At 46.4% G+C, this 22,128-nt stretch overlaps 1 protein-coding gene across 2 annotated transcripts in view; it reads right to left on the bottom strand.

Moving 5' to 3' along the window:
* TEX14 (testis expressed 14, intercellular bridge forming factor) overlaps positions 1-22,128 on the bottom strand; it is a 95,673-nt gene that overhangs the window by 37,083 nt on the left and 36,462 nt on the right. For both annotated transcript variants that reach the window (XM_032871933.1, XM_032871934.1), the window contains exons 4-14: positions 21,365-21,530; positions 20,784-20,920; positions 17,140-17,221; positions 15,938-16,068; positions 14,677-14,790; positions 13,548-13,671; positions 10,043-10,221; positions 5,146-5,297; positions 3,625-3,815; positions 2,718-2,868; positions 392-1,308 (exon numbers count right to left, since the gene is read on the bottom strand). In XM_032871933.1, the coding sequence (XP_032727824.1) occupies positions 392-1,308; positions 2,718-2,868; positions 3,625-3,815; positions 5,146-5,297; positions 10,043-10,221; positions 13,548-13,671; positions 14,677-14,790; positions 15,938-16,068; positions 17,140-17,221; positions 20,784-20,920; positions 21,365-21,530 (2,344 nt within the window). The remainder of the gene's footprint in view (positions 1-391; positions 1,309-2,717; positions 2,869-3,624; positions 3,816-5,145; positions 5,298-10,042; positions 10,222-13,547; positions 13,672-14,676; positions 14,791-15,937; positions 16,069-17,139; positions 17,222-20,783; positions 20,921-21,364; positions 21,531-22,128) is intronic.

The raw sequence follows: 22,128 nt of genomic DNA, 5'->3' as shown, positions 1-22,128 counted from the left end.
TCTGGCTCTAGAAATGTTTATTGAACGAGTGAGTAAATGAATAAGCAATTGAGGATGGAAATTAATACCTGCCCAAAAGACCATATTTAGTAAGTGAATCATGCTAAATTGTTAATACTTGAATATTCTGACCTATAAAACAGCAGTTTCATGTGGTCCAACCTGATGCACAGGATTTATAAAGAACACAGGCTGTATGTTGGGTTTGGAATGAGAGACGAGGAGTATCTACCTTGGAGTCCCATCCTAGAGGCCTTATTTCCTGAAGCCAAGAGGACCCCACTATGAGCTGGTTTTATTTATGTTAGTCCTTGTACAGGGGTTAGAGGCAATGTTGAACCATGTTCCAGAACCTGCTCACACAGCCCTGCCTCCCACTTCTTAGCTGTACCTGATGGCTCTTCTCTGACTGATCTCCAGTGCTTTCTTCAGAGACTTGGGTGACAGCTTTCCAGTCACATTTTCCACTTCTTTTCCTGGACCTTTTGCCAAAATGTTCCCCTTGGAAGTCTCTCACTATGGAAGACCTTGTCAGGGTTAGGCAATTGCCACTGGTGTCCAGCTGCTGGCCCCCTGGCAGCTGTATGACAGGTGGTATATAGCTGGAAGCTGGGGGGCCCAAGGCTGAAGGGGAGTCATAGATGTTCGCAAACTCTCTTGAAGAAGCCCACAAAGACCTGTACTCCTCCTGCTCCTTCTGTATCATCTCAAGTTTATCGATTTTCTGTTGGATATTCCTGAGCAAATCAGCATTCTGGTGCATTAATGTCTGTGAAATCTTCAGATTCAGCACACACTTACTGATGTACTCCTCGGTCACACACCTATTGCTCACATGGCCCTTGGGTCCTCTGGCTGGCTCAGGCAGGCTGGGTGAACTAAGAGAACCATTTTGCCAATCCCAGTCCTCAAAGGAGAGCTCTGTGCTAGCTTCTGGAGAGCTCTCGTCCTCATCACAAAAACAGCATGCCTCTCTCTCCATATTTTCCAGCTCTTCTTCCATGGACTTTAGTTCATCTGCCTGGCTTGGTCCAGCCCCCTCGAAGGATGAACCCGCTTCTGGGGGCTCCTTCTCTTTGCCATCTCCCCTGTCCGGGCAGCCTGAGTAGATTTCACTGATTTCAAAGCTACAGAGGCTTGCCAGACCTGGGCTGGGGCTCCTAGCCTCTTCTGCCACAGGGCCAGCAGGAGAAGCAGTGTCATGATTCTGAATCCCCTTGGTCATCATACTTGGATCTAGGACCTGAGGATCTGGTGTTGCTTTCTCCGGGGGAGAAGGGGGACCCATGGGTGAATGAAGCCGACTACCTGTTGGAAAGAATGGCAACATGCAACTGATTAAAGGGATCACATGCAGCAGCTAAGCAGTCCTGGAATGTTGCTCAAGTGGTGTGAGAATAGAGAAAGCAGCTTTTTATTTTCCCAGTCCCTTCACAGGTGCGGAAGACTACCAGATACACTCATAGAGGGTGCAAGAGTATTTCTAACAGATGAAAATTTCCATTTTGACATGAGTTGAGGTAGAAAACTGGGGAGAGATCAAACCCTGGGGAAAATGTTGTAAGCTTAAGTTATAGTGCGTTCAAAACACACATAACTGTCAGGACATGGAAATTACAGACCCCTAAATCTTAATGACTAAATTCATAGCTTTTATTTTTTTAACATACACAGGAGTTTGAATACTCATGTCAGTTAAAGTCATGCTCTTGGTGAGTATCTGATAGAAGTAGCCAAAACAGTATACAAGAATGCAATGCATTATGGGAAGAATCATGATTCAAAAAATAACCCCAGAACAGACCACCCATCACCCATGGCTGATGGTGTATAACTTGCCGAGAACAGGATGGAGGAGCGAAAGTAATGAGCGCTTGGCTAGGAGGGGGTGGGGGAACGACACCATTCTAGAGGCTTCTAGCCCTATCCAAAGAGATAGAGAGGATAGTCACTTGGCCTGGATCCCAGCTCTATAATAAGCTCTGGAGTCCTAAGCAAGCCACAAGTTCTCTGGCCCTTAGCTTTCTCATCTGGAATATGAGGATATTATGCTGGTTGATTACAAGGTCCTTTTTAGCTCTGAATTCTAAGATTTCTAAAGGTACTAAAGGTTGGAGGGAAACACCAAAACATTAACAAGTTGTTTCTAAGTGGCAGAATTAAAATGGTAAGTAATTTTCTTCCTTGTATGATTTCAAGTTTTCTATAATGAACAGATAATAGCTTTGAATTTAAAAATCACCATTTTGGGGGCGCCTGGGTGGCTCAGTGGGTTAAGCCTCTGCCTTCGGCTCGGGTCATTATCTCAGGGTTCTGGGATCGAGCCCCGCATCGGGCTCTCTGCTCAGCAGGGAGCCTGCTTCCTCCTCTCTCTCTCTCTGCCTCTCTGCCTACTTGTGATCTCTGTCAAATAAATAAATAAAATCTTAAAAAAAAAAATCACCATTTTCATTTGTAAAGCAATTAAATCAAGTCCTAAGAACAATCATGCTAGAAATAAACTAGTCGTTACTGCTTAGTTCTGGATTGAACCAAGGTATATATGGAGCCAAAAAAATTTTACTTAGTAATTTCAAGAATCTTGATTTTTCCCAAAGGCATCCACCATTTCCAAGTGTAAGTGACGTGTACAGTTTGTGGAATTGATTAGTTGTAGCTTACAACTCTCATAAGACATTCATGTCAAATAATGCTTAACCTGTGGGTTAAGGCCATACCTGTTTCTTTCAGCTCTTTTATTTCCAAGTTAGGGGTCTCTTTCAGATGATCTGAGGTCAGACCTAGATAGACATTGACATCAGGATGGAGTTCGTATCTCTGCACCGTGGGGCTCTCAGTTGGCGGAGTTCTCTGGGTTCCAAGAAAATCCTTTAACAAGCAAAATATCATTAAGGATATAATTTATAATCATCTGAATATCACTTTTTTAAAAAAGTTTATTTATGTAAGTGATCTCTATACACAATATGGGTCTCAAATTTACAACTCTGAGATTAAGAATCTCATGTTCTTCCAGCTGAGCCAGCCAGTTTTTTGATGTTTTTGAAACAGATCTAGGTATCAAATAAATTCCCTCTTCTTCCTATTGGGCAGACTGACTATAACTCAAATTAGTTAATTCATTATTATTACCAATATTTTAAAAATAATAATAATAGGGGGAGTCTGAATGGCTCAGTCAGTTAAGCATCCACCTTCATTCGGCTCAGGTCATGATCCTGGAGTTCTAGGAACAAGCCCTATGTTGGGTTCCCTGCTCAGCAGGGAAATCTGCTTGTCTCCCTCTGCCTCTCCTTGCTTGTGTTCTCTTTCTCTCAAATAAAATTCTTAAAAATTTAAATTAAATTAAATTAAATAATAACAATAGCTCTCAGTCACTGAATCACATTCTGTGCCTATGCCCCTCTATGTGCTGATCTTCCCCAGCCTCCTTCACCAATTCCCGGCTTCCCTCACCAAGTGAAGGAGCTAGGAGGTCCTTTTCTTGGGAACCCAGAAAGTGTGTGATGAAATGAGGATTTCCAAATCTTCTTACAACTTGATCTCTAGCCTCTTCCTGGTCTCTAAGCTCCCTAAACCACTGTGATGAGTAAGCTGAAATAAACTAACGGCTTCAGAGCTTACCTTTAAGTCATTCTTCAGAAGGTACCGGATATCTTGAAGGTTCATAGTTCGGTTTTTCTGCTTGACCTGGATGCCTGACTTAACAATATCGTAGTAAGGTTTTGGAAGCCTGACGTCAGCTTCTAAATAATTTCCCAAGACTATGGCTTCTTTGATAACTGAGCCATCTAAATCATTCCAGGGTATGTTATCTGTTAAGGAAGAAATCATAGGAAAGAGTAGCATTAAGAACTCAAGTTTAAGGGGCACCTGGGTGGCTCAGTCGGTTGAGCATCTGCCTTTGGCTCGGGTCATGATCTCAGGGTCCTGGGACCAACCCCCACATTGGGTTCTCTGATCAATGGGGAGTCTCCTTCTCCCTCTCCCTCTGCCTGCTGCTCCCTCTGCTTGTGCTTGCTCTTGCTCTCACTCTCTCTCTCTGTAAGATAAATAAATAATTTTTTAAAAGAATGCTTTAAAAAAAAAGTTTTTAAAAAAAAAAGAAATCAGGTAAAATTGGGTAACCTTAGTCAAGTCACTCAACCCTGTTAAATAGTAATTTCTCTTTATAGAAAAAGCTACCTGGAAGTCCATTCATATAAACAAGAAGCCACTTTACCCATTTATGAGGGCAATCCCTGCTGCAGAGACGGTGCTGGAATCACGTGTGCATGGGCTCCCTGCTGGCAGACCTGGGCACCACAAGGAATATTTCATGGCTTCAGGATCCAAAGGCCAATGCATTTCTCTCATGGAAGGTATGATTTTGCCTCTCAGACTGTAAACACTGCTACATAGGAAGGGACTCTCACTCCCTCAGTGAATGTGGTTTTACTGTGTGTGTGTACGTGTGTTCCCCTCTCCTGAAAAATTCCGTGTCTTCTGATATGTGACCACTTCCTTCACATTAGGGTCTTGCAGATTTGGAAACGCTTTTGTGTCTTTCAAGTGACACTGCTTATATACACACTGAACCCTCGGTGTGTTTGATTTCATACTTTACTTCTCCAAGGCCAGTCTTTCCTCCGCATTTACAAGTTCTTTTTTTTTTTTTTTTAAAGATTTTATTTATTTGAGAGACAGAGATTGAGAGCGAGAGACAGAGCAGAAGCAGGGGAAGAGGGAGAGGGAGAAGTAGACTCCCCATTGAGCAGGGAACCTGCCAATGTGGGACTTGATCCCAAGACTCACGATCATGACCTAAGCTGAACCGATTGAGCCATCCAGGTGATCCTTATTTACAGGTTCTTAAGGGGCATCTCACAGAGACCCCTAAGCATTGACAGCAACACTCAGTTTAAAAACTTTTCTCGGGTTAAATGTATTGCCGTTGACAGGATGATAGGTGGACCTTGTTAAGTCTCAAAGAACAGGTTAAAAGAGAAAGACTTCTGGGAGATCATCTCATATCTTCCATAAGCACAAAGAAGTTTCCTTAAAGAGATTTTCTATGTCCTGCATTTTCATAAAACTAAGTAACTCTTGAGGAAAAAAATCTAAGAGTAGAGACTCTGGTCACAGTCAATGTGCTCTTGGATCTACCTGTTAAAATCTCCTGTATGATCATAGAAAAGCTGTACACATCCGATTTCACTGTGGCTGCCTTCTGTAAGATCACCTCTGGGGCAGCCCAGTTGTACAGCTGGGTCGGGAGGGGCACTCGAGTCAGGTCCTTGTGTATACGTCCATCTTGGCTACAGAAGGAAAAACAAAGTCAGGTTCATGTCTTAAAGGATCATCACGACCATCGTATAGGACATTTGTGAAACATCTGCCTCTGAAGACTGACAATCTCCTTGAGCTTCTAGAAACCCAGCAAGGCCCTGAGCTAATCCTCACCGCCGGCTGTTCAAATCTACCAGAGTGGGCCCTGACCACCCTCCACTGCATCTGACCATTCTCTCTTGCTCATTCACTCAAGTCATGGGGGACCACTTTGAGTTTCCCCAAGATGTCATCACTTCAGGTGTTCGCACTGCAAAGTGGCTGCTTCTGCATGGCATGGGCTACCCAGAGATCCCAGGGTGACTGGCTGCTTCTTGTAACAAAGGTATTAGCTCAAAAATTACCTCAGAGATCTCCCTGACCACCTATAGTCCTCTTTTATTGGCTCCAGAGTACTTATTTTCTAAAGGTTTGTTCATTTATCTCTTGCTTATTTTCTTCTCCCCTCTACTAGAGTCAACTCCATGAGAAGAGGCATGTAATGTCTTTTATATCATGTATATCTAAACTTACACAAGGGCCTCAATGCCTACTTTTGAATAAATGAGTATAAGACTCTTTCAAGAACCCCCTCAAGCCCTATCTGCTTTATCAAAGTCTTTTTTTTTTAAAGATTTTTATTTATTTATTTGACAGACAGAGATCACAAGTAGGCAGAGAGGGAGAGAGGAGGAAGCAGGCTCACCGCCAAGCAGAGAGCCCGATGCGGGACTCGATCCCAGGACCCTGAGATCATGACCCGAGCTGAAGGCAGAGGCTTTAAACCACTGAGCCACCCAGGCGCCCCTGCTTTATCAAAGTCTTGTGGGACTCCTCCAATTCCAGAGTTTTCTGCACTCTGCCCTCTTGGGAACAAGCCTTCTCAGTTCAGCACTCAAAGGTTCACTGATTGGCTTGAAAAACTCAACTTCCAAACAAGATTCCTTGAGAACTAAGTCAGAGCATCCTAAATGTCTCCTGGGCCAACAAGAGTCCTCAGGGTGAGGTCAGCACTGACTTCTGTCTGCGGCTTTCATGAGCATCTGATGAGATCTTGTGTGCGGCAAGAGTTTGAGCCATAAAGCACTATACAAGTAAGTTATTAATATGAATGTTATGGTAGGCATTTGGTAAAAACTGTGAATGCTAGTTGATCAATTTTTTAAAGATTTATTTATTTTAGAGAGAGAGTGTGTGCTTCGGGGGGTGGGGGGTGGGGGATGGGGGGAGGCAGATCTTGAGCAGACTTCCTGCTAAGTGTGGAGTCTGATGTGGGGCTCCATCTCATAATCCTGACATCATGACCTGAGCCAAAATCAAGAGTCAGACCTTTAACTGATTGAGCCATCCTGGTCCCCAGTAATTAAATTTTTAAAAAAAGCAAGTGGCCGGAAGTTCTTTGCTGGTCTGGCAAAAGGTAGATTTGAGGACAGGATGGACATCTCAGACTTTAAGCAAAGTTCCCTAAATAATATTTCTTCCAGAAATAATATTTCTTTGACCTTTTGGTAGATGGTAGTGAGTTCAGGAAGCCATCAAGTTAGAAAAGTTGGTATTGACTTTTTGGTTGTATTACTGAATAGTTAGGTATGGCCCGGTATAGTATGAACAGCCTAGAGACATGCCAATATCATATTTATATCACAGGTAAAGCAATGGAGTGTTTTACTATCACAGATACATTCTGAGGGTGTAAAATGCTTGGCTCTTTACCTTGTGGGGTGATTCTTCAAGGGAAACACTCACCTACCTTCTCAGGTCTCTCAGACTTGTCTAAGGCTTTGCGAGAGACAAGTCACTCACAAACCAGCGTTTATATTTTTTCTGTTTTATTTCTACTCACCTTCTTCTCTTATAAACCCCCTTCTTTCTCGGTTAAATCTAGTTGGGGAGTGGGGGAGCTTCTTTTCTGGATGTCATTCTAGGGCAGTTAGTTTTCTAGGCTTCAGCTCTGACATCATTAAAATTATATTTGGCTATAGCTATGTGATACCACTTGCAAGGTCAATGCTAGTTCTAAAGATTCCATTAAGAAGGATTTGAAGAGTAAGAAAAACTGCTGTATCATTTTTATACCACGAGATGGAGTGTTACCCTTGACAATGACATTCAACAAACCAACCAGCCCAAATAGAATGTTACCAAAAATAAATGTGAAATTGAAAGTTATTCTGGATTCTTGGATCTCAGCTCATATTATCAGTTGTCAAAGAAGGGTATGCTGTTGTGGCTGAAACTGCTTGCTGACTGACGTTTCAGCCTGAAGTTCCATTCTGAGGTCAACAAATCCAAAAGAAAACTTACACCTTCTTACTCAGTTACCTCCCAGCTCCTTACTTGACCAATCTGTGGATCCCAGCTCCTCAGTACATCTCATTTTTTGCTTCTATTCTGTTTCCTTAATCACCAGCAGACCGGGAAATATGGCCTCCTAGCTGGGCTTCCTACCCTTAACCTCCAATCCATTCTGCCCCAATAGCCAAGAAACATCTTTACCACGTTCTAGCCACAGCTGGATAACTTGAGATCATCTCTTTCCCTTTCTGAGCCTCAGTTTCCTCATCTGTGAAAGACAAGGTGAGGCTGAGCCATCTCCAAAGATCTATTTCACTTTAGGCTTCACATTTCTATAGGAGAGCTCAGGCAGAAGAAATGGTCATGCCTCCATGTCAACAACAGATGTCACTCCATCACCAGCAAATAGCTTGGACTCTGCAGCAGCCTTCCTAAAAAAACCCTGCTGTTATCAAAGGCAAAAATGTCCAAACCCCTTAGCTTCTACAGCTCCTGCATACACAGCTAAAGTGGTCAATCCCATTCTGAACCATTTAAAGTTTTGCCATCATCCAGACTCTTCTGTTCACTTAACTGATGTTTGACTGAGCACTTACAATGTAGCAGGCCCCTGGCTGACAAGGAACAAGCACAGTCCCTGCCCTCTCAGAGGTCCCCCTCTGGTGGGGCAGACGCACTTGGCTACAGAAGAATGGAATTATCCAAAGTGCTGTGGGGATCAGGGCTTCAGTACAGGCTTCATGGGTGTGGTGGGAGATTGTGCCTGAGGTGAGTTTAAAAGGATACCTAGGTGAGTGCCAACTATTCCAGATGGAGGCAGCAATACCCAGACATGGCCTAGACTGAAAGTGGCTTCAGATGCCAGGGAAGTGACAAGGCTGGCACTGTGGGCGGAGCCCCATCTTGGAAGGCTTCCACACCCCGCAAAGTGCCTGGACTTAATGTTGTAGGCAATAGGGATACACTGGAAGGTTTAAACTGGAACTGAGAATGGCCCAGATCTGAGGCTGAGCAGCTCAAATGGAGACAGTACTCACGTGGAGAACCGCTGCAGTCACACCCTAACCGCTTCCCTGCCTCTCTCTTGTCCCCTTATCAGCCCCTTCTTCACATCCAGGAGCCAGAGGGACCTTCTTAGCCTGTCAATCATCCATGACACCACATTGCTCAAAAAAAAAAAAAAAAAAAAAGCCCTTTGTATCACCCCAGTATTCTTGGGATAAAAAATTCAAATTCTTCGCCAAGGCCCACAGGGTCCAAATATAACAAAGTCCTCTGACTCTCCTCTGCAGGCAGAAGGACTAGGGGCATGTGCAGTCTGGGAAGTAAGCCTTTCTGTTTCGTTCAATCAAAAAACATATGCTGAGTGCTTACTGTGTAAAGGTTTGTTTTAGGCATTTGAGATATAGCAGTGGGTAAACAGAAATCCCTGCCCTCACAGAGCTTTTCACATCGTGAGAAAAAATACATTACAGACTATGTAAAGAGCAACAACCAGCGACCAAGAGACTGAAACAAAGCCTCAGTATCTGGAGAGGGGGGTAGGTGGGGGCAAAGGCAAGCTGAGGTAGGCAGGGCTGAGCAAGAAGCTTCACAGCAGAGCAGAACCAACAATGGGCTGAGGGCTCAGAGCTGTGGAAGGCAGCAAGGAAGCACAGGAGAGAACCTCTACCTTCTAGAGCCTACGGATGGAGACAGCAGGTACCCCCAACTCTTAGGAGGACTCTGACACCTGCCGAATGGGAAATGAAGCCCACCCACCAACCCTTGAATGAAAGGGTTGTTTTTCTCTCTGCCCCCTCACTGCCCTGATAGCCTCAAGGGCCAGGAATGCCCTTAGAGCCCACCCAGCCAAGTACCTGGCCCAAGAGTAGGAGCCGTGACCAACTGTAAGGCTCTCCAGCACCTAACACCTTCTCTCTCCTTCCAGGATGCACGGCTATGACACATTTCCCAGCCTCCCTGCAGTGAAGAGGGGACTACAAAGCAGGAAGCAACGATATAGCCACTTCAGGCTGGCCCCTAAATACCACGTGGCCCTGCATGCTCCCTCCTCACCGACCAGCAACCACAGAACACAGTGGGGGGCTGAAGCTTAGGGACAGCAGAACTATGGATGGGGGAACTTGGAATACAGTGAGTGTCCCCCTCCAACATACACATTACACAGCAATGGGAGTAAGAAACATACCTCGGTTGAATTAAGCCACTGAAAATTTTGAAGTAGATAGAGCATTTACACAATTGGTGAATAGGGGCCCTTGCTTGTTAAATGTTTATTAAAATGAGAATGTCTTGAGCAGAAGTAACTTCCCCAAAGTCCTAACCTTGGCAGACAGGGCAAGGCATTTGGGAAACCTCTTTCTCCAATGATGAACAATTCAGCTCACCAATGAGGAAGAGGCCCACCCAGATCAGATTCTTTCTCTACAGCACCCACCTTTCCATCATATACTCCAAGTTGGTTAGCCTTGCTTCCCCTGTGGAGACGATGTGGATGGCGTAGGAGCTGAGGGAGCGGTGGATAAACCCCCGGGAATGCAAGTATCTCAGGGCGTCAGAAATCTGGAGCAGCAGGTGCACGATCACCTCCATGTGCAGCACGGGGAACTGGGAGCGCTGGAATCAAGGGAGAAAACAGCCAGGAACAACAGGGACTGGGCCCCGGATGCTGCAGAATGCTTTGCGGTTTCCAAAGCCTTTTCAATTGGTCTTCACAGCTACCTAGAGTCCCCATTTTACACATGGGGAACCTGAAGCTCAGGGAGGTTAAATGACTGACCTAAAGTCCCACTGACCCAGGGCCCCTCCGACTCCAAAGCTGGACCCTTTCCCTGAATTGAGCTGCTTCACACCACAAAAAATGAGAAGAAAGTTCTCAAAGCCTGGTATGTGTATTCAGGGTGGGCTCACCACCACCACACCACCACCAATGAACCTGTCCTGCACCTCACCCCGCTCAAGCCTGTGCTGCTGGGAGAACCTGGAAGCTTAAAGGACCAGTCCAGCCCCTACCCCAGTGAGATGACTGATACTAAGAAGAAAGAAATTCACTCACACCAACATATCTGGCTGATTAAAGTCATGTTGGTCTCTCCCCAGAGAAATGACATTCTTTCGGGGGAAAAAAAAACAAAACTTATTATTGAAGTATAATTGGCATACAATGTTGTATTAGTTTCAGGTGTACAACACAGTAATTCAACAATTCCATATGTTACATAATGTTCACTGCAATAACTATAGTCACCACCCGTCACCACACACTATTACAATATTATTGACTATATTCCCTACGCTATACTTTTTTTTTTTTAAAGATTTATTTTATTTATTTATTTGACAGACAGAGATCACAAGTCGGCAAGAGGCAGGCAGAGAGAAAGGAGGAAGCAGGCTCCCCGCAGAGCAGAGAGCCCGATGCGGGGCTCGATCCCATGACCCTGGGATCATGACCCGAGCCGAAGGCAGCAGCCCAATCCACCAACCCACCCAGGCGCCTCCTTACGCTAAACTTTTTGACTTATTTTATAACTGTTAAGCTTGTACCTCTTAATCCCCTTCACCTATTTTGCCCATTCCCTACCTTCTGCCCTTCTGGCAACCATGAGTTTGGTTTCTGTATTTATGAGTCTGTTTTGGTTTTTTTTTTTTTTTAGATTTTATTTATTTGACAGAGATCACAAGTAGGCAGAGCAGCAGGCAGAGAGGGGGAAGCAGGCTTCCTGCTGAGCAGAGAGTCCGATGTGGGGCTTGATCCCAGTACCCTGAGATCATGACCTGGGCCAAAGGCAGAGGCCTAACCCACTGAGCCACCGACGCGCCCCTGAATTGGTATTTTCATTTTCTTTTTTTGTTAAAGATTTTATTTATTTATTTGAGAGAGAGAGAGAGCCCGAGCAGGGGAACGGGCAGGCAGAGGGAGAAGCAGACTCTCCGCTGAGCAAGGAGCCTGACATGGAACTCAATCGCAGGACCCTGCGATCATGACCTGAGGCAAAGGAAGATGCCCAACCGTGCCGCCCAGATACCCTGGCATTTTCGTTTTCTTTGCATAAATACCTAGTAATGGAATTGCTAGATCATATAGCAGTCCTATTTTTAATTTCCTCAGAAACCTCCATTCTATTTTCCAGTGGTTCCACCATTCACATGCCCACCAACAGTGCAGAAGGGTTCCTTTTTCTCCATATCCTCGCCAACACTTATTTCTTGTCTTTCCGATTCTAGCCATTCTGACTGGTGTGAGGTGGTATCTCACTGTGGTTTTAATTTGCATTTCCCTAATGATAAGTGATGTTGAACACCCTCTCATGTGTCTGTCTGCCATCTGTATGTCTTCTTCGGAAAAATATCTATTGAGGTCCTCTGTCCATTTTAATGGGATTATTTAGCTCTTTTTCTAGTCAGTTGTGTTAAGTTCTTTATGTATTTTGGATATTAACTCCTTATCAGATATTTCCTTTGCAAATATCTTCTTCCATTTAGTCAGATGCCTTTTTGTTTTGCTGATGGTTTCCATGGCTGTACAAAACCTTTTTATTTTGGTGTAGTTCCAATAGTTTATTTTTGCTTTGGTTTTCCTTGCCTGAGGAGACATATCCTTTTTTTTTTTTAAGATTTTTACTTATTTATTTGACAGAGATCACAAGTAGGCAGAGGGGGGGAGGTAAGCAGACTCCCCAATGAGCAGAGAGCCCGATACGGGGCTTGATCCCAGGACCCTGGGATCATGACCTGAGCTGAAGGCAGAGGCTTTAACCCACTGAGCCACCGAGGCGCCCCAAGGAGACATATCCTTAAAGGCCCATACCCAAGAGATTACTACCCATCATTTCTTTTAGGAATTTGATGGTTTCAAGGCTCACATTCAGGTCTGTAATCCATTTTGAGTTTATTTTTGTGTATGGTATAACAAAGTGGTCCAGTTCCATTCTTCTGCATATGGCTGTCCAATTTTCCCAACAACATTTGATAAAGAGACTGTCTTTTCCCCATTGTATGTTCTTGCCTCCTTTGTTGCACATTAACTGACCAGATAAGCATGGGTTTATTTCTGGGCTCTCTATACTGTTCCCTAGAGAAATGGCATTTTCAGGTAATGCCTTCATCAAATGACAAGAGACAAAAAGGGACGGGAGGGAAGGAAAGATAACACTAATAGGAAGTGCTCAGGCAGGAGGAATGGCTAGCCATTTTGGAGTAAGGCCTTTCCTGGAGGGTCTCTTCTCATTCCTGCCCAGCGTCTGTAGATCAAAGTGATGGAGAAAGAAAAGCAAATGCTTCAGGACCTCTCTGAAGCCCATCTATGCCCAAAGCACACTTCCTAGGGAGTCTGCGGGCCCTGAACGATGTTCCCACAAGAAGATTTGAAAAGTGAAAAGGGAGTGACTCAGATGTGTATATAAACAAACCCCTTTCTACAGTAAAGGTCATGAAAGGCACAAGTGAAAATACAGGGAATTAAACCAGGGGTTGGCGCATCTTTGGTGGCTCAGTTGGTTAAGCTGCTGCCTTCTGCTCAGGTCAATGCGGTAAGCCTACTTCTTCTCCCTCTGCCTGCTGCTCCCTCTGCTTGTGCACAAGTACTCTCTTTCTGGCAAATAAATAAATAAAATCTGAAAGAAAGAAAGCCAGCCAGCCAGCCACAGGCCACTTGATTACAGTTAGCTAGAAATGCATCTGTTTGTTTTCTGGGTCCACTGAGCTCTTAGAGGTCCGATGAAAAAACAGGACAGACAACAATAAAATCACACTAGTTCCAATCAGGTGCTTATCCGCCGTAAATGGTGGATATATAGCCCTAGAAAGTAAAGGATTAGGACATTTATCTTCAAACAATGGAAAACAAAATGGAAACTTCACTGCTGGGGCAGGGGAAGAGGGCAGTGGGGAGAAGTGGGGAGGGCAGCAAGGGGAGGAAATGCTCAGAAGCAGCCACTTACCCGTTCGTGGAGGACGCTGAACAGTGTGCCGACCGTGACACGCTCATACACAAGGCGGGTCTTCTCCAGGTCCTGGGACAGGCACACGGCCATCAGCTGCAGCAGGTGGGGGTGTCGGAGCTTGCTACAAAACAAAAGCAGCTTCAGATGTGGCTGAAAAAGGAAAAATGAGGGTTTTCCTTCCTTCTAGGCCCCTTGAACACATTCTAAACACACAGCATTTGTACATTATGTCTTTCCAAGAAAACAGGATGGGTGGGGGGATGGGAGTAGGGGGATCTATGGCCTCTCATCGGTAACAACAATGCCAAGGTCACCAAGAGCTACTGACCAAGGCATCCCATGTACATCATCCACATCCTAGCAACCACCTGTAAGAAACAGATCATTATACTCATTTTTGAGATAAAGAAACCTAGGTCAGAGAGCTGTCAGGGACTTCCCCTAGGTCACAGACCCCCCCAGTCTCATGGCAAAGTCCACACAGTGTACTTGTGTTTTTCCAGCTTCCTTATAGTGACTTCCCCAAAAGGAAGAGGTTGGCCTCTGACACACCACTCGCAGGGGTTGAGTGGCCTACTCAAGGAACCAGATTCATTCACTCAGCAGTCCTGGAGTGAAACCATGAACCAAGATCCTGCCTCAGCAAGAGCTGAAGGGCTAACCCTGGGGCCACAGGAAGCACAGGGCACTAGGGTACACCCACGAGCATGTTCTCAATGGCAGAGACTCAGTTCCTCCGTTGTGTGGATCTCATGCACAGCCATGGTCTATGAAGACAGGACTGTGCATGCTATCCTGATGAGCACAAGGCCATAAAGAGGAAGGGTCTTGGGGGGCTGCTGGATGGGAGGCTGGACCATCAGAGACACAGGTTATGGAAGTGAATCAGTTAACAGAATTAAGCCACTCACTACCACTATCCCCACCACTCAGGCTACCCATTAATTCCACCTTCTCTCTCTTGGTAGCCTTTGCGATCAAATAACCCATTCCAACAGTCAGGAAATACTGAGGCTGAGGGGGGCTGGTCTCCACACCCCAGGGACAGTACTGTATAGCTCTGAACTTGGGTCTGTAAAGAGAGACCTGGACTGTAATGCACCAGGCCCCTGGACTTCCTTCTCACCTGCTATGCTCCTGCTCCACAATTAACAAGTCAGCCAGCCTAAGCCCGCTGCAGTGAGGGTGGGTGGGGAGATTCAGCTCCTTCACTGTGACCCTGCTCCCATTCCACACCAGGCTGCAAGGACAAGGGAAAGCGTGAGCAGCAGGGAGTGAGCCGCTCTCCCAGCCAAAGACCAGAGAAGTGGTGTTACACAGAATCTATAAAGCAGCCCCCACCCCCACCCCCACGCCCTTGAGTCCTCCCTCCCCCTCCTCTCATACTCCAACCCCCACATCCTAAAGCACCCTGGGGAACTTAGTATAGGTGGCAAGACGTCACTGAAGGATTCAAGGGCAGGAGTGACTCGATCAGGTCTGCATCTGAGAAAGACAACAGCACCAGCAGTGTGGGGAATGGTAGGAAGGGGTGTCAGGAAATGCAGGGACTGGCTAGGAGGCCAGTCTGGGTGAAGGGTGCTGATGACTTGGACAAAGACCACAGCAGTAGGACAGACAGGAAGGGACCTGGCTACAGATCTGTGGCAAAGGCAGGAAACAAAGGGTGTAGGGGACAGAGGGCCTCAGGAGGCTGGCAGAGGCCTTTTCAGAAGGGTGTTTCTTTGGGGCACGGAGGAACCATCCAGGTTCAAGGAAGGCAACAGACCTGGGGCATGACAACTCTTAGGACCCTGCAGGGACCAGGTCTCTGGGGGCTGAAAACACCCCAGGGACTTCTGTCATAGCCAAATCCCATTACTGCTGCCCCTGCAGCAGCTGGCTGCTGAGAGCTACAGCTGATGCCTGTTCCGGATTCCACGGAAGCCTCAATCAATACCCTCTGGCCTATATCAGAGGCCAGATAGTCACCACTAAGCTGCCTGAAACTCTTTAGAAAACAGAAAGTTAAGAACAGCATCATGAGTAATCCTTTAGAGGAGCTGTTCTCAATGGGGAGGGGGTGGTATCTAGCAATGTCTCTAGACACTCTGGTTGTCACAGTCCTAACTTCGAGGGAAGGGGTTCACTGGAGGTTGCTGCTGGCATCTAGTGAGTAGAAACCAGGGATGCTCTCAAACCTCCTACAAGGCACAGGGCAGCCCCAATGACAAAGGACACCAGCTAAAAACATCAGTAGTGTCCAGGTTGAGAAACCCTGATTTAGATATCTGTTCTTCATGTTTCCTTGTGTTGGAGAAGAAAGCCTCCACACATAAAGGAGTCACGTGAAGCCCACCCTTCCTGTGGGACTACGTCAGACCTCCCACAGGCTAGCTGCTGCTCACTTGGTCATGACCATGTAGGGGCCACTGAAGAAAGAGAAGGTAGGCTCATCATCGGCTTGAATCACTTCCTTTTCTCCGATTACTGGGAGAGATCCTAGGTAGGCCAGCCGTGCTCCCCCTGTGAGATAAAACTGAAAGCAGAGCACAGGTTCAAATCAAGGGGAGAGAAGAGGAAAAGTAAAATGCCCCAAGAATCTTATCAGCCAGCCAAAAATAGCTGCTACTGACCAACCTGCTGAACTCCCCCATGCCCTGGACACTATTCTTTAATTTGTGCTCTCTTTAATCTGCCTAGAACCCCTGCAAGGTTGTAATATTCTTTGTCCTTCATTAGTGAGAAAACCAAGGCTCATGAAAAAAGGTCAGACACCCACCTGAAGTTCTAGGTTGAGGTTCAGGCCCCCACAGAACCCAGGCCAAAACACAACTAAAGCTGACACTCCTCCTCCCCCTCCCCACCAAGGCTTCCTTAGCACAACCAACAGACGCAGGGCTAGAGACTAAACTGTCAGCAAGCAGCACCACATGCCCAAATGTCTCTCTTTGTTGAGCAGAACCAAGAACCCAAAAGATACTATTTTCCCTCAAGATATTCTCAGTTTAAAAATCTCAATTCCTTAAGGGCATTCCAACAAAAACTTATGGAGGTCCAGTCTATGGAGGGTCGATCACAAAGAAGACTGGGGGCGGGGGGCGGTGTGGAGGGGTGTTGAGGGGAGCGCCTAGCTGGCTCAGTCGGAAGAGCCCTGACTCCTTATCTCTTGGAATCTTGATCTCTTGCTCTTGGGCTCCCGAGTTCAAGCCCCACACTGGGTGTAGAGATAACTTAAATACATAAATAAACTTCAAAGCACACACACACACACACACACACACACACACACACACACACAAGACCCCAGGGGTCAGTAGAGCTCTCTGCTCCTCTTCAAGGAGACAAGTCTGGAGCCCTCACTGGGAATTAAAGGAACATTTTCTAAACTCTCCAAATGTAGCCCAAGGTCATTCAAGGGAAATTTTCAGGGCTTTCTCCATTTTTCAGTCAGACAGGAACACTGAGGGTCTCTGTCCTGCAGAAGAGAACGACTTCTCCAGAGAGGATATGGAAGAGCTGCATAAAGGGGGGAAAGGGGGCCAGAGCCAGGGCCAGGTGGCTCTCCAGTTGGCCCCAAAAGTGCTGGGTGTCCACAGCAACCTCTTACCTTCCCAAAGCCAAAGCTGTAGATATTCTGTGCAGAAATGACTCCAGCTTTAAGCAGTCGATTAGGAGAGCCATTAGGGTTTCTAGAAATAGTTTTAAATGGAAGAAAATTTAAGAGTTAACCACCTATATCCAGAGGAAAAAGCTGAACCAAGCTATGAGAATGTGTAGTTCATTTTGTCTTGACTACTTGACTTTTTATCCTGGAACTACAGATGATATAATAGCCAGTCTGTGAGCGGGCCCTGTGATTTCTACCTCCTGGTAATCCTGCCTTTCTGGTCAGATAGGGCAGACCTATCTGAAGAACTAGACACTGAAGAAATGACAGACTGGTTGAATTCCAAGATGAAATCCATCCAGGCTTCTGTTCTAATGATGCTCTGATTACTTGCTCTAAAGGAGACCAGCTGCCATGTTGTGAGGACATTCCAGTAGCCTATGGAGAGGCCCAACATTCTGGCCCAATCTGTCAGCCGTGTGACTATGCCATCTTGGAACTGGATCCTCCAGACCCAGTCAAACCTTCAGATGATAAAGCCCCACCTGACATCTTGAATACAACTTTGTAAGGAACCCTGAGCCAGATCCATACAGCTAAGGCATTCCCTGAGTCCTGACCCACAGAAATTGCATGAGATACAAACGTTTATTGCTATTTGAAACTGCTAAGTTTGGGGAGGCTGGGGTGGATTCATTATGCAACAGTAGATAATGAATTCAGATAGTCAAAGCTGGAAAAAATCAAAAGATATCTTAAACAACTTTTATTTTTATAGATGGGACAATGAAGTCCAGAGAAGGGGGAACCTCCTGGTCTGGGGTCACAGAGAAGCAGGAGGGATGAGACCCTGATGCTGCTCACTCCAGCCACTGCTCTTCCCACATATCACACCCAAACCACCACCTGCACACTGGGACCCCCATGAACTAAAGGTGTCTTAAGAGGAGTGGCTTATATTTCTTTCACTCCCAGAGGCTGACACAGTGCCATGCATGCAGCACATGCTCAGTTAATGCTTTCTGATGCGGCAGTTTGGGCTCAGACTGAAGGACAAAACATTCTGCTACTGCTGGAGCAAATGACAAAGGAGCTGCGGGTGACAGCGTGTACTCATCCTCACCCCACGCGAGCTCTGTGAGGCTCCATGTGCCCACTTTTCATGAGCTATCCCTTCTGCGCTTTAAGCTGCTATGAAGTTTAAGTGAAGATCCAGGGGACAGCCAACTGCCTCCTGCGCAGTGGCAAGGATTTTGAGGTGGCAGAAGGGCAGGACACCCCACTGACATGGCTCCCCCCTGCCCAGCTGGGGCCCCCTGGCTGTGTGAGTGGCTCTTCAGAGGGTATGAGCTCTGTTGAAGTAGAGGAGCTGGCTGTTCCTCAGTGGGGACCCAGGCAACAACTGCACTCAGACCAACCCCATTTCTTGCTCTTTTACCTAAATTCCCCAGGCCATGTCTATGTAAACGAACTCAGCTGGGTGGGGGGAGAAAAAAGACTCCGGTTATCCATAACCATACAACCATCTGTCCTTCTCAATTCGTGTTTTTCTTTGCCCCAACCAGGCTCTGTGTAAACACATACCTGTGAGGAATCTTACCTGACATGGCCCCACTCAGATCTGAGAGGCCATTTCTTATCTCACTGACTCAGGTGGTTTCTTTACATTAAAAAAGGGGGAATGTGTGTACTTCCACTCCCATTAGGCACTCTGCGGTCCAACCCCATAAAAAGAATATTTCATCTAACTATAAAGTAGATGCTACATCTAGATTAGTAACTGAAGTTGTTTCTCAATACTTTATTTTGGTTTTCCTTGAGGTTGGCCCACATTCCAACAAGCAGTGAAGGGCTGGTAGTGAGTAACACAGACATGGGTCTTGCCCTCTTGGTGTTGTAGAACTGTATAAAATTTCTGGTCATGAGAGACTCTGTTTTGAAGCTCCATCTTCCTTTCTAACGATGAACTCCAGGAGCAACAATGGTTTTACAAGCAGTTGCCCATAAGACTCAACAGAACAAATGGCATTCACACCATAAAACTGTTGGTATGAACTTTAGGGGTGCCTGGGTGGCTCAGTGGGTTAAAGCCTCTGCCTTCGGCTCAGGTCATGATCCCAGGGTCTTGGGATCGAGCCCCGCATCGGGCTCTCCGCTCGGCGGGGAGCCTGCTTCCTCCTCTCTCTGCCTGCCTCTCTGCCTACTTGTGATCTCTCTCTCTGTCAAATAAATAAATAAAATCTTAAAAAAAAAAAAAAAACTGTTGGTATGAACTTTAACACAGAATAGTTAACAAATGCCTATCAAGGGCAGTTTCATTTGACAACATCAATAAAACAGAGTAATCAGAAACAGTCAAGCAGTTAGCACTAGTTAACAGGGTTTTTTCCCTCTTCTTTATCTGTTATATAATTACCACCTCCTTCTTCTTTCTCATAAATAAGGCTCACTTTCCCCCATTTTTCTGCTTGCTACCAGAATCTGTGCTTCCTGAATTGCAATTCTGACACCCCTAAATAAAAGGCCTTTGTCTCTTGTTCAGTTTCACCTCCTTTTCTTAGTTGGCAGTGTTCAGTCTTATTAGAAATGGGCAAGAACATATATAAATAAAATCATTACAAACTGAGACAAGTCTCTCCAAACTCTGAATGAGGGAGCTCCACACAAAGGGGAGTAGCAAGGGCTGGCAAAGAGGTGGCAGGAGTTGGACCCAGTAGGGCCTCCAGGATCAGATAAGGGATTTGGGAGTTTATCCTGATAGGTACAGAGAATGCCTTAAAGTGTTTTTAGCAGAGAGTGGCACAACTCCATTTCCATTTTTAAAAGGTTGTTCTAGAAACTGACCCACAAGAGTGGCCCCAGGAGGAGCAGTTAGGAGTAACTGCTCCTCAAGGGAATTAACTTATCTTTCCTGAGAAGCAATATCCAGCTCATAGGAAGAAAAACAGACTTGCTCAGGGAAGGACAGGAAGAGAGAGCCCGTGAAGGTGTGACAAGTCTAGCAACCCTGATTACAGAAAGTAATGTCATCAGAGAAAATCAAAATGGAAAGGATTCCATGAGTACAAACCCTAAGTCAACAAAGCCCTAAGAATTTTAAAAGAGCTAGGTAGTTGAGCATGGAAAGAAGCCTGAGGCCCTCCTCCTGCAGCTGTGACAGGGGCATGGAGGCTGCCCACCCCGCTAGCATCAGATCTCTCACACTAGCTTAAATAGCTTGAGGAAGGTAAGTTAAGCATTTGTGTTCTTTTGCAATCTTAGGAATAAAGGAGCATTATTTCCATGGTTTGGGAGATGACACAAAAGCCAGTTGGCTGCTCTGCTGAGAAGGAATTTTCTGCTGGGCTCCTCAGACCTGCAAATTTCCTTTTTGGCTAACCACTAACCACAGGGTGGCTCCCACTAGAGCCCAGACCACTCTCCCCCCACCCCACATTCCTCCATGGGGGCAGGGCAGCAGAAGGTGCTCCTCCGGCTGCTTCTGCAGGGGCCAAGGCCTCTCTGTCAGGGCTCACCACTTAGAGTGGGCCAGATGCCAGACAAGACCCCATATGGAGGGAAACTTGGTGGTCCACATTGCAGGTCTCCTACAAAGAAGGCTGGGGTGACACCAAATATCCCACACTGTTCAAGGCAGCACTCACCCCTGTATGAGACCACCAAACCGGGGCGGGCCGCAGATGAGCCGCTGCGGGGAGTCGATCTTCTTCAGGAGGTCACAGGAGAAACCCTGTATGATGGCCTGCATGTGCGACGCACAGCGCTGCATGAACTCTACCATCTGCAACACGCCGTGAAGATATTCAATGCTGGAGCGAACCAAGAGCTACCCTGGCCTTCAGGGGACCTGGGACAGTCTGACCTGAATGATCTGAGGAGCCAGGATTCCCTGACAGGGAAATCTCTGCAAAGGGTAGGGCCCAGGTGATTTTTTACAGGAATGGAATGTTTCCAGGGAGGTGATTTGGCAATAATTTCCTCCAACTCTCTGGTTCCTCAAAAAGTTCTCCCTCCTCACTGAATGGATGATCAAAAAGATTCACTAGATTTACCTGAGAGTTTATAGCTGGTTAACTTGCTTCAATCCAGGCCTGTGTATCCAGTGCCATTAGGTAAGGCCACTGTAAGCCCTGTGCTGTCCCCAGGATCAGCTCCTCCCCGCTCCCTGGGCTCCCGATTCCTACTCAGTGCTCTGCCCTGGCTGTGGTTACCGAGTGGGCCTCACCTCGGTGCTGCGCTCCTTCCCGGATGTCAGAGCCCAAGTCTGCGGGTTTCGACCCTTTTCATCATGGAGTCTAAGATCACCCCCTGCATCCAGCAGTTTGCTGAGGATCCACTGATTGCCTGAAAATGCTGCTGCGTGAACAGGAGTACTTCCATCAAAGCAGCGGCTGGAAGGGGAGGTGCTCGTATCAGTGTCTGTAAACTCCTCCCTTCCACAGAACGGGGTGGGGGATTCGACGGCTGACACAGGCTCCCTTTCTACAAAGGCAACCTTGGGAGGAGGATTATAATACCATTTGTATTGGCTATGCCAATAGGAGCTTTATACACACCCCCTTTTCCCACCCTTACCTTTCTACCCTTCGAGGTGGTATCATGTTCCAATTAACAGATAAGAAAACAAAAGGGCAAAACTGAGATACATACCCAGGTATGGGTCTCGTTCTAAATCTGGTGTTCCTTTTCCCATTGTCCCTTGGTATTAACTGCTCTGAAACAATTTCTTCATGTCTGTAGTGTCCTGGAGTCAGGGTGGTGAAGCACAGCCTAACCAGAGATCATCCCTCTCAAGTGAAAATGTCTCTATCTCCCAATCCTATGGTAGAGGCCTGCAAAACCCTGATGCCAGCAATCTGATTAAGAATCTACAACTTGGGCGCCTGGGTGGCTCAGTGGGTTAAAGCCTCTGCCTTTGGCTCAGGTCGTGATCCCAGGGTCCTGGAATCGAGCCCCTAATCGGGCTCTCTGCTCGGCGGGGAGCCTGCT

The sequence above is a fragment of the Lontra canadensis genome, unplaced genomic scaffold (assembly GCF_010015895.1).
Source record: "Lontra canadensis isolate GAN:19392208 unplaced genomic scaffold, GSC_riverotter_1.0 scaffold43, whole genome shotgun sequence".
Classification (NCBI taxonomy): domain Eukaryota; kingdom Metazoa; phylum Chordata; class Mammalia; order Carnivora; family Mustelidae; genus Lontra; species Lontra canadensis.
This window is presented reverse-complemented; position numbering and strand designations above follow the sequence as displayed.